The sequence below is a fragment of the Haemaphysalis longicornis genome, unplaced genomic scaffold (assembly GCF_048455015.1).
Source record: "Haemaphysalis longicornis isolate Haplotype H1 unplaced genomic scaffold, Haemaphysalis longicornis Haplotype H1 scaffold_12, whole genome shotgun sequence".
Taxonomy (NCBI): Eukaryota; Metazoa; Arthropoda; class Arachnida; order Ixodida; family Ixodidae; genus Haemaphysalis; species Haemaphysalis longicornis.
The window spans coordinates 34,797,665-34,810,526 of NW_027526225.1; the positions used below are offsets into that span (position 1 = coordinate 34,797,665).

Consider the following 12,862-nt stretch of genomic DNA (forward strand, 5'->3'; position numbering starts at 1 on the left):
GTGAGGTTCGCACGTTTTACATAAGGTGAGGTGGAGAATGCGATTTAACCTACCATGCTTGTGAGACCCTGGCTAACTATAAATTACTATGAGTCACCGAAAAGAATAAAGTCGACGCCTCACTGCGAAAGCGTCCAAAATATTCTGAAAATGCTTCATGGCTTTAGAGATACCAGACGACAGAAAAATTTTCAACCTAACTGTTTCATGAGGAGGGGAAGCTAAATAGCGGAGCAGAATTACAGAACCAGCCGTGATTGAATAAAGGCACAGGACAATTTAAAAAACCATTAAAAGTCGAACATAACACTTGTAGCCACGGTATAAAGCGGATGCAAAGTCAGTATATATTCCTTCACAAGAAGAGTGAAAAGTTCCCGATCTGATCAGGACTTCAACCAGACAAGAAGGCGCATGTCATCTCTCTAAAATTGTCTACAGCGCGTGTTTAAGGTGCTCGACTCTGAGAAGTAAAGGGTACCAGTAAACTAAGGATATTTGATTCCCTTCAGGAATGCGGACAAGGTTGCTTTGAGCTAGTCTCGGGAACACTTCTAAATAATGCTGGTATAACTGTAATCGGAAAGCTCGGTCACGCATCTTCGACAAGCAGAGAAAAATTTAAAGTGATGTCGAACAGCAAAGCAGAAAGAGAGGGTTTGGTGTTGCTCAAGTCGCTTACTCTGTCGAGGAATGTAAACAAAATCGCGAAAAAAATTTATTCAAACGTTGCAGGATTAACGCGGTTGGACGGATAAGAGGTCTTCATCTTCGGCTTCAATATATACCTAATTTCGCTGGGAAATCAATTTATTCTTACCCAGATCTCACCCTTTATTTTGGAGTAAACAATTTTGCTACATGTCAGGCAGTACTGCAGGCATAATGGACAGTTTTGTGGGCATGGTACAGCTCACCAAATAGCGGCGTAGCATTACTCGCGAACTTGGCTTTTTCTTCAGCGACGACGTGCGTTCCAGCATCAGTATTGTGGGAACCGAACAACAAATAAAAATGCTACCATCAAAGAGTAACCGATGTAAGACAAGGGCAAGGACGGTATGCAAAACAAAAAACAAATGACAACTTGTTTCACCCTACATATTAAATAGCCAGAACTTGTCCCGTCGTGTGTCTCGTGTCTATCCCTATTCTTGCTACTTAAAATTGTCGTACCAACCCGGCAGCTAGCACACGTTATTAGCATAAACATCTGATTTTGCCACAACACCCGAACATTCCAAGAACATATGAAAAAAATACAAGATACGTAAGCCTGTCTTGGTTGCGTGCTCCAAGAAGCTATAAGAAATCCCGCAGAGATTTGTTCTAGGCGTGGAAATAAGTTTTATTTCACTTTCTTTATTTAGAAATTTATGGTTATAAGCAATGTAGAATGGTGTTTTTTGGATATAAACTGCATTGCGCGTACGTAACACTGCGCTACGGTTCTGAGTTCGCTCACTGATGTCGCGTAGTTGACCGGCTTATTTTTCTTCCCTGCCCAAACTGGTAATAACTACACTAGAGAAAAGGAGGAAAGCACCTTATGAGAAGGCGGAGGTTTTCCCGGGTGTTAATATTGCTTACATGCTTTTCTTCTGCGAATTAAGGATGTTCCAGCAAAGGAACCTAGAAGGAGGTACGCAGGAAAAACAAAACTGGCGTGGGCTTGGCATTTCATAGCGGACTGTTTTATATTTGCGTCACAAAGCTCACAACATTCAAATGAGGCGAATGGCATCCAACAAGCCCAAAACACTACTTGCTACAACTCGCTTCCCTTACGAGCCATCAAGTGCATCTGAAGTAGTTCAGGGATGGTTAAAAAACGTCCTCTAAAACTTTTTCTTACTACCAAAAATGCTTGATTTGGACTTCCGAATTACCGGCAACCAAACAGCCATTGAATCTACACCATCAAATGAAAACGCTCTGTTACAATTACCTTTAATCTTATGGCCTACGATATGTTTACTTTTGTATTATAGTTTGAGTGATTGTTTTAAAGTAGCTGCAATGACTAGAGTTCCTGTATTTTTGGCAGAACGTTCAAGATCTCAAAGTGATCAAATAATAGAAACGGGCCCTATGGGTGATCCTTGTAGTCCTCCTTGATTTCAATGCATAACGCACCAATGACAATACGAAATTCAAACGGCCCACAACTACTGTTTAAGTGTCCATAAGCCTCAGACTTTACGGAAGCCTTGAGGCTAGTCTCGCGTTCCTCAGCATGGCCATTGTGCGGTAACAAAACTGCCTTTCCTCTGCTTACTAATGAGAAAAAAAGTAGGCGGATCGGAAGCATAGATTGTAATCGACTTGAATGAAAATAGTGACAAGTGCTACTAGGAATATCAGACGTAACAAAAAGCTTTGAACATCTCAACTCATCTGGCGAACACATGGTCACTTTTGGCGCTGATTTTTGACCTGGGTTGGGATGTTGGAAATAGGACACATGATAAAACGCACGATGCAGAGATTTTTCCTGCAGGCGTGTAACCGTTGGTTTGAGTGTAAATTTTTAAAGTCTGCCGTACAAACCACCGTTGTCTTCTTGTCACGGCTGTTGAAATCAGAACTACAACCACTCGTTTGTACTGAATGGAACGCAGGACAAAAAAGTCTTTCGCTTGCATTTGAGTTGATGGCAACGTGATGGGAAAAGTGAATAGAGGGATTCCGACGTCCTCCCACTGTACTCACGTAAAGCTGGCGTCTCCCCCGCCACCAGCGAGAATGAGCGCAGACTGTGTATTGTCGCAGTAAAGGAAGGGACGGACGAAGGTAACACAGGCAGGAGGCCCCGTTCTGAGCTGCGATTAATTCTTCCTTCGCTACCTAATCGTCATCTACAGTCACAGCAGACATTTGGCCCTTCAATAGATGAAGGCTATAAAGAAAGTTTAACAGCCTTAAGCTCGAAGCTGCAGCCCGGATTCGGTGACGCCGAGCGTTTGCTCGAGCGTTCTCGTCCTCTTCGTTCGCTAGCTGCTGACGATATTAGCGGTAACACTTTACTGGGCCGACTGCGGGATGTTCCGTAGGATCACTAAAGTCTGGTGTGGTGGTGAAGGGCCGGGATTCGGGGAGGTGAGCGCCATCTGGTGGTGTATTAAAAATGCCGTGGGGTGTCAGAGGAAGACAAGAGCAGCAGCGCTTGAAAGTTTGGGAGGAGAGACAGAAGGCTTCCCTTTGGTTGTGCCCTTTCGGGTGGTGCGTCGAGCGAAACCAAAATGTAGAAGTAAATACATCATGCATTTCACAGCTGCGTTAAGTGTGCTCAAATATGATATTTTGTTTCTGTTCCTCACGATCAAACAGCGGATACTACCTACTTGTGGTTCGAGGAGGTAAAAGCATTGACGAGCCGCCGAAGCTCGTCAACTTCAGCACCGCCCAGGATATGCGACAAGGATACTACGTGGCTGCTCACCTGACTCCCGGCCAGCTGGACAAAGGCCCGGTTAATTTTGTGGTTGGCAGCGGGAACGGTACAGAACATTTTGAGAATCCACCCCTCACTGACGCAACGCCCTATCGCTTTGGTTTGGTTGCCGAGAGCAACTTTGCAGGCGTAAGTAATTTATGCACTCTTATTAGGGAATATCACGTATGGCTACAAAAAATAAATATTACGTGGTTGTACGGTCATAGGAACGTATCTGATTGCATCCTCAAATTTATCGCCATCATGAGCCACTCCCCACTAATAGGTGAGGACTCGGGCTTCTCAGTACGGGAGGACTTGGGTTGCTCATTATTAACTCATGACCCGGAGCCTTCCTAACCATGAAAGAACCCGGCTTTCCCTCCAGCAGCGAATATCCGGCGTTTTCAGTAAGAGAAGTGCAAGTGTTAGTTCACCGGTCCCACACGTCTTTAAAGTTCTTGGCGAGTCACCATTGCGCCCTTTGGCGCGGTACGCTACGATGATCGAGTTCACCATGGCATGCTGCGGCATGCGTAAACGGAGTAGAATGATATGATGCCGTCTCTACTCCAGAGCGAGATAACGAGAAACTAAACAAGGAGAAAAATGCGGTTTTTCTTCGTTTGGCTCGGTTTTTCTGTGTTTGGGACATTTGTGCGGATTTGTACCAGTTGGGGCCAGAAATTAATCCTCAATGTTTAAATAATAGCCTTATTGTGGTAGGAACATGCCGTTCCAGAAGGGTTCGGACATATTTTCGTCGCATTTTGTTTTGTTTTGCAAGAAGTAATCAGTCACTTGAAAAGAGAGAAAATTATACGTACGCAAAATTAACCAAACACTACCCCTGGCGGCAGAGTGTATGCCAGCGATGCTAGCGCACAAGTAGCCTAGGGGACCTGCAAGGCATATCACCAGTAACTGAGTCTCGAAGTTTCTTTCTTTTCACGGTGGGGTTTATTTCTGGTTTAAAAAAGTTGCTATGGCGTAAAAAAGGCCTCCAAAAAGACCATATGAAGAAAACACACAAGTGTCTCCTTTACGTGGCACGGATATGTGTGCGTAGCTGGAGAATCTCTCGCCACTATTTCGCGTGTTGCTAAAACAGAAAAGGTCCTTGGAAGAAAACGGCGTGCTTCTTGACCCCCGTTTATTTTGAGCCCTGCAGCTCAGTAACAAACACTATAAAATTGTTGAAATTTGGCGAGTTGGTAATGATGCACCTCAAAAAAAAAACTGCAACAGAACAAGTGCGCCGAGGACGATTCTAGAGCGGGTCGATTCGGCGCTTTGGCATTTATGGTTTTGATGTGTGTAATTATAAAGCAGTTGTTAGTCTGCAGTTGCGGTGTCCTCGTGTGTTTCTTTCGCCGTTAATTTGGACGCAGTTTGTTTTTCGAGAACACACCAAGCATTATGTATGTTGACAACTCTTTCAAGCAAGGGTGTGTAGCACAGGACTTTGCTTATTGGCAACCGCTAATAAAATCTACAAGTGATGCGCTGCAATATACAGTGAAATCTCGTTAAATCGTACCGCATAAGCAGTAGTTTCTTTTAACACATTGTTAATCTGAATCCTCAACTCGGTTTTTCTTTAACCTACTGCATTAGGATTAACCGTAGTGCCGCTTGGTACGTACTTCGCCTCCACGTCAGGCACGGTTTAACTAGTTTCACTGTATCTCGATTCTTTAATAGTGAGCTAAGTTCCTAACTACTCCGACACAGTGGGCGGCCGAACGGTTGCTTGGTCTTTACCACACAGAATACGTAGATTGGTTGGCAGGCAATAAAATGCAGTTTCTTATATAGAAGGCGACTCGTAGGCCAAGCCCCTAGCTTTTAGCAAACAACTCATAAGCATGAAATGGTGTTTTACAGTGCGTCACGTCTGCCGCCACAGTAAGTTGGTGCATAAATGAGTTGACGATTTCTTTTAACCATGCATGCTAACTAGTGCCGCCGCACCCCGTTGAATTCGGTATGTGCAGCTTGTGTGTTCTCATCTCACCAGGCTTGCTAGTGAAGAGAGTGTTCTTGCTGGTTGTATTTGGCGACGCCTTTTTTGTAGTTGCTCTTTAGCAAGTTACGGGACCTCGAAGCTAAAAAAAACACCACAGCATTTGCAGTGTGTGAAAGACAGTTCTAAAGAGCTTCCAAAATTGCTAAACTACTACTATAAACGGTGGGTGGGTAATTTATGCCGATATGTTGCTGTCACTAAGAAACTCGTCGCATATCCAAGGACGCAGCGGTGACCAAAATTAAAGTAATAAAACCTACAACAGTACGGTTATTCAAAAGTGAACATTGAGGACCACATTCAACTCACGAATCCACTCCCTTGCGTAGAATTCTTTCAGTTTGGCGTTGCGAGCTGCGTCGCGCGAACTCTAATCGCTTTCCTTACGATTCGATCGTGGGGGACGGGAGGTCGTTAACAGTTTGAGGCTGCAAGTTTTAAAGCTTGGGCAGTCCAGCGAGTATAAAAGGAGGGCTACGTCAGGAAGCAATACCTTTGCTGAAACGTATTAATGAGCGCATGTGTTGTTTGGAATGAGCGGTCATTGAGAGGTTGAGTTAAAATCACGAGGGGCCTTATAGCTATTCAGTTTGAAGTTGTGGGTGTATTTTGAAAGGTTATTCGTTTTTCAACTTCAAATATGGCTATACGGAGCATAATGCATCCTGATATATTCTTACAGGTAGTCCTCAAGCAAAAAAAAGTTAATCAATGTCACTAGTTAAAGCGATCTGGTTTCTCTCGGTGAACGAACCAATTTTTCGGCATGTTAACGCTGAGAACCGAAATTCTGGAGGACTGCGAACATAGGTAACTGCTCAAAGTGAAACAAAGCAACACGCAATCCAACGAAGTTTATTAGACAAACGTTTGCTTGTGTTGCAATAGGCAACCATTCAAGAAAAACATTCGTAACTTTTTCCCTGTGTGATTTATTCTGAGGTGTCACATCGAGGCATAGTGACATGCGTTCTTCGGTGATTTTCACGATGTTGAAGGGGGTATCCAGACGCTGCGCAAAACTCAGTCCCACCACCGGAATCCCATGTTCGCAATTGTAAGGCCTTGACTCTTATCATTAAGGTCTGGATATTGTACGCACTGGCCTTCGGAAGCCGGGAACAAATCCAGAAATGTGCTCAAAAAGTGTCCACATCAGTGTGCTGGAAAAAGTGAGATGCTATCTACTATATCATCAAAGGAGTAATATGATTTGTATAGGGTTGGGAAACTTCTCGTCCAAATGTTTCTGACCTTCCCCCAAAAACGGAAGCTCATCGTACACAGGTCAAACATGCTTCCTTCATCACAATTCACAGGAAGTGCTCTACGGATATCGCCTTACTGCTCCGGTTATAGGTGAGTGCACATGTCTGCTTGAAAAAACGTTATACCTTTTTTGCTGAGATAAAAACAAAACTGAGTTTTGAACATTTAGGGTGCAATGTAATCTGCCTGTGTGTTCCATGCAGTGAACACTAGCAGCAACACAGCGGACGTTGGCGCCATCATTGGAGGTGTAGCAGTGATTCTGATTCTGATCATCGTAGCCGGTTTGTTAACACGGTACCGTATCCGGTGAGTTCGCATAGCTTGGTAACGAAGCGTTCTTCCTCTTCGTATAATCTGTGAAATTCGAATGCTATATTGGACAGCCCGAGGACAGTTGTTTCGCACAGTAGGTGTTGTATGAATTCCGTAGATACAGAATTGTTCAAAGTACCAATCTCAGTGCAAAATTATTACTTTAGTTGTTTTTGAAACAATCAAACCATTAGTGCGAGCAGTGGCATGCAACAATTTTGGCGACAGTACAACAGTCAAAGGGCTGCAAAACATAGCTTGAATTTTTAATGCAGCCGGTACCCTTTTGCAGAGAAGACTTGCCCTATAAGGTGCATACATGTTAGTGCTTTTAAAGACTCGAAGGGAATGGGGGCTGGTTTAAAGCTATGGGGAAACAGAGGAGAAAATTAGGAGTGGATCAAACACTTTCCACGATCACTTTTTTCGAACTCCGTTTTATAGTTTGCGAGCCCACTAAAGGTGGCAGAAGTTTATGGTACGAGATTTTAGCTTACAAATGCAAATTATCGGTAGCTTAGCAGCCAAGCAGCTGCTAAGCATTGGATGGTCGTGCTAGGATGTCTAATGCATTACTTACATAGACAAATGTGCTTTAGGGGCGAAGAGGTGACAGGGAATAACCATTTCTGAGGGCCGTTCCTGTCCAAGAGGATTTTATTAAGAGTTGTGAAATTCCTTTATTCGGGTTGAAAACAAAGAACTGCCACATGCTATACGCGTTCGCTCAAGTTTTATTCTTGAAACGTCGAGGGATTCTGGATTCGGAAATCTTGTATACCTCTGCACCCATAAATCCTAAAGCATTGCATACGTCAGTACATGCGGGGGCCAAGCCTTGGAATAATCGTTGCTGGAGGCGTAACACAAATCAGATGAGAGAACGAAGTGGAAAAAAAGGATCTTTGGAGTTTAACAAAAGTGGATGACTCTGTGTAAAGGTGTTCCCACCGTAGTTACACATATCCTGGATTTTACTGTTTGCGCCTCTCAGATGCCAAGACCAGGGCAAATGCTGGCCTGAAACAGGCCTTACAAAATCTTGCGCAGCGAAAATGCCTTCCCTCAAACAAAAGCAGGCTTCAATTGTATAGTTTAAACAGCCAGTTATTTTAAGTAGTACCCAAAAAATTTCGCCCATTTCTGAAAACTCAAACAAATATTTATACTCACACTAAGCGAGATATTGACATTCCCGGCGGTTCATTCCGAAGGTTTACAAGTCTATGTAATACAAAAATGTGTAACGTGGCTTCTCAGTCGGGTATTGTTTACACAGGTTCATTTGAAACAAGCACGTATAATACGTACACTAGAGGCGGAATGTTTCGTTTTCGGTTATCAACAAAAGCAGGGCATGCCGCATTGATTATGCTTTGAATTATACAGGCCATTGCTGGCGTTTCTGCAGAGAAGACGCCTCCGAACTAAGCATAATTTGTATACTCTCATCCAGGGATGTAACACGTGAAAACTCTTCCCTTCTTTTCAGCAAAAAAGCAGCTGTAGCCTACACGTCGAATATTCCCAGAATGGAAGCCCTTAAGAAAAACGTAACGAAGCTCTCTAAGTGTAAGTGCTGACATTTTTGTAGCTATGATTCAAAAAGATGGATAAAATAGACGGTGCCATTCAAGCTGTATCGCTGTAAAACACGACTCGTTAAAAAGAGTCACACTGTTAAAATACCATGACAGCAACAAGCTGCAAGAAATAGTATTGTTATAAACCTGGGACTGGCCCCATGATAAAGTTTGAGAAACAACTGTACGCACATCGTCCAGTTTCTGAGTAAAGGTTTGTCAAAGCAATTAAAAAAAACTATTTATAAAGTAGTTTGGGTTTGTATGAACTCTAGGCTAGTTATCACAGAAATACTGTAAAGTACTATAAAAGCTCGAAAAATAACACTTCATTCACAACCATGCTATACGTATTACCCATTTGGCGCTGGTTTCAAGAAAGATATCTGGAATTTTTCACGTGGGGGGGGAGTAGTGGTCGAGTAGGGCGAATTGCTGGGAACCATTCCACTGCAGGTCTGTTTTTTGTAGGCTGCGTAAAAGCCTTGCCGTTTTATGAACACAATTCGTGAAACACAAATTGCAATACGAGTATGTGGAGGGTGACACGTATTGAATGAAATCAACGAATAAATTTCTCTAACATTGCCGTTTAGACAAAAATTTTGGTGTTATTGTAAAGGGACATAACGTTTTCCCGCATCTCCTAATATATTGTTCAACCCAACTCTCTGTTTGGTGTTTCGGTTTGGTATTGCGACAGGCAGCACGGACATAACTTCTGTAAATTGCACAAAGTGCATTTCCTCACTGGTAAATAAATTAAGACTCATCGCCGGTGTTCTTAGTAACTGCTACATTTTACTGAATTCGAAATCTAGGGCATGAACGAAAGCATTCACAATAGAATGTCGTTCTTTCAATTTTGTACCTAAACTTACGTTTCAATTATTTCAGACTTGCTGTGAAAACTTTTGTCGTCGGATTCAGTCTGCTCTCCTGCGCTTTTTGTGCATTTAAGGTGTCATTTTTTATGTACGGTGGTTTTGTACATTTTTTCTCAATGCAGCGCTAATGACTCGTTGTAACGCTCTTCTGCGGTCAGCCCTGCTGATTCTACGTGTTTGACCTGTTAAGTCGTCTAGGGAAGTATTTCCTGGGAAAGAACCATCGTTATTTTAAAAAACCAACCAAACTTCTTTTTTTTAAGTTTTCATTGCCCTGCAGGAAATTTCACTTTCTATTTTTTCTCTTTGCCAGGATTCCACAACTAAACAGTATAGTGTCCATCAATCTCAATTGTAGAGTTCTGAAGAGACCGTAAAACAAATTGCCGTTCAGATGAACCCAACATCTTCTTTCTCTTGTAGCAATATAATGTACTCGCTTGGTGTTTACGTTCTGCACAACTTTTTTTGTCAGTACAATCTGGAAAAGGGTAAGTAATGAACGCGTACAGTCGTGCACCAGGTGAACTGGAACATCAGATTCGACTTCCACGTGAACAATCTCAACATTTTTAGCGAAAAACTGCTCATGTAAATTTTGATGACTTTGGTTCCCCCTTAAGCTTGAGAGGAATGCAGCAGTTATGAATAAATCGTCTTGCATTTATACCGCAAGACGCAATGCGTGGGTTAACATCTGGTCCAGCTAAGACAGTGGACGTCTGTACGTGCTAAACCCACAAGACAACAATGTCATTCATGTTACAGTGAAAGAAAACAGCATGTCAGGGTCACAGAAGACGCTTATCATCGACACCGGCGAATATCTACCCATGGCATCGATCCGAAGCGGAGGCCTCCCGTCAAAGCCAGTGCTCGTGAAGCAGCTTCGACAGCATGTCATACAGGCGGAGGCAGAAGGCATTCTCGAAAAGGAGTACATGGTTGGTATTGAGGGCACAATGGTCGTTTCAAGACTGATTGTACTGTGGCTTGTTCAATGGCAAACTTCGTGTCGTACAAAAACACCGTAAACTGGACAAAATTTCATTACACAGAAGTCTATCAGAACCACGGTGCATTATCAGCATATCATCTGTAGCCCCCGCCGTGGTGGCTCGGTGGCTAAGGCGTTGTGCTGCTGAGCGCGAGGATGCGGGTTCGATTCACAGCCGTAGCTGCCGCTTTTTTGATGCAGCGAAAAGCAAAAACGCCCGTGTGTACGAGATTTCGGCGCATGTTAAGGATCCCCAGGAGGTCAAACGTAATCCGGAACCCTCCACTAGGGCGCGCCTCATCGCGTTCGTGGCGGCGCCGGCGTTAAACCAGGTTAAACCCTACATTCCATCATGTGTGTTGCAATTGGGAAATTCTTTACGTGCTGCTAGGCCTGCGGTACCTCAACCTGTTGAAGAGAAATGGCTGGTCGTCGAATATACAATTGAATATGGGTACCATGTCATTTGTAAGATATTGAGCGCACTGACGCCTCGGAGTCTTAATGCGAAAGATTGCTCAAAATATTATCCAGCTGTATAAATCATGAGTTAATGTGCAACAGAACACTTTAAAAGACCCTTATATTTCAAGAATTCTCTAAAGGTCAAGTTGGTTCCTAAGAATCTACACTCATTTGGTTAACTGGAGCGTGTCAAAATTGAAGATATGTGATCATATCTGATGAGACTGCAAGAACGCATGCGGGATTTGAAAGCTGTTGGCTCTTACTCGTACATTTTTTTCCATTCCTTCATAATCCTCAGAGTTCTTGAAAATGTTGATGACATGCGTACCTGTGACTGAAATCAATTAGCTGTATCGGTAGGCACTGGTGTTAGCTTCAGAAAATTACAATTGGGCAGCAGGTGTGCCAGCCTCAACTTGGTGCATTTCCGTCCCTCTAAAACTGTAGAACTGTGAAAACGAGTGACCATCGAAGTGGAAGTAACGCCAGGAGGGAGTTGTAGCTCAGAAATGCCACATTCCACTATCGATATTGCAAGTTGCTAGGAACTCCTTGTAAACCCGCTAATATAGAAAAGCAGTAGTGAAATGGGACACCTTGAAAATGTTTGAAACAACGAGTAAGATAACAAGGTTACGGTAGGATCAGGTTCGCCAGTTTAAAATCTCAAAATTGTGTACCTAAAACCTAAGGCGACTACCAAAACCAATTATAGATTTATTCTTTCGAGAGACATATCGTTTCTTGAAAGTATATTTAAAATACAGTATTTTTATAACTGCTAATTTGCGGTTTATTTCTATCTACCTACTGGCACAATATCTTGTAACGACCGTAGACCCAGTTCGTGTCTTTTGCTTTCTGCAAAGTCAGTCATCAACGCCTAAACACTTCGCTAGACTTGAAGCCATCCAAAGGGCAGCATCAATTTATATTTAACTTAGATATTTCAGACAGGCAGCTGAGAAAAAGAAAACATTATGGCAACTACAAAACAGTGCAGGCTCAAATTTTCACCTTATCTTTGTACGCAAGTACATTTTATGAAAAGTAATACCACCTTGGTTACAAATATATAGCGCAGAAGACGAGAGACACAGGCAAGTAGACACACACGGTTTAGCGCCGTGTGTGTCTACTTGTCTGTGTCTCTTGTCTTCTCTGCTATATATTTGTAAGTTATGAACCAACAAGCCCAAATTTCCACGCTACCACCTGGGTGTTACCCAGATTTTTTTACATCATAAGGACAATTATGTTTACATTACCCATAAAAGAAAGGCAATTGTTGCTCGTCGAAACGATGTAGTTAGGGTCTACATGGGAATCATAGCTTCTTTACCCACTACCAGATGACATTCCGCCATATCAGTCAACATAACATGGAAGTTCCTAACTTGTAGTGAGTACACACCTGGCAACTCAATACGCGGTGCAACATTTGAATACGCCTAAAAAATCCTGTTTTTCTGAGCATCGGCCTGGGCGCACTCCTTAGTGCTCGTTGTCTTCAGTATGTCCACGATGCGCGACCCTACGGCTAGTCTTCTGGCAAGAATGGGAATGATCAGTTTCACAGATGCTGTGTACATCCAGCGAAATAAACCCTGAATAGGTTTCGTAGGCTGCAGCACTAAGTAGGCACATGATTGACCTTTCAAACGGGCAATTAACTGTACTAAATTTCGGCTAGGTTATAAAGCTGACAGAATACATTCGTGGCTTTGTTTGACCATACTGTTCCCTTTTAGCGCAGACCTAATACTTGTAGCTAATTTGTAAGTTGTTTGTAATTTGTACTTGTAACTTGTAGGCAGTCGAAGAGGTAGGGTTGGCGAGTTCACGTATATTCAGGTTTGAATGGTTCTGCCAGGGCCG

The 12,862-nt window shown here is 43.0% G+C and overlaps 1 protein-coding gene across 2 annotated transcripts in view; it reads left to right on the forward strand.

Annotated features, from left to right (window-relative positions):
• Positions 1–12,862, forward strand: part of LOC144162559 (receptor-type tyrosine-protein phosphatase epsilon-like) — a 151,410-nt gene that overhangs the window by 66,703 nt on the left and 71,845 nt on the right. For both annotated transcript variants that reach the window (XM_077693149.1, XM_077693148.1), the window contains exons 9-13: positions 3,331–3,583; positions 6,785–6,824; positions 6,938–7,043; positions 8,542–8,621; positions 10,288–10,463. In XM_077693149.1, coding sequence (XP_077549275.1) covers positions 3,331–3,583; positions 6,785–6,824; positions 6,938–7,043; positions 8,542–8,621; positions 10,288–10,463 — 655 coding nt within the window. The remainder of the gene's footprint in view (positions 1–3,330; positions 3,584–6,784; positions 6,825–6,937; positions 7,044–8,541; positions 8,622–10,287; positions 10,464–12,862) is intronic.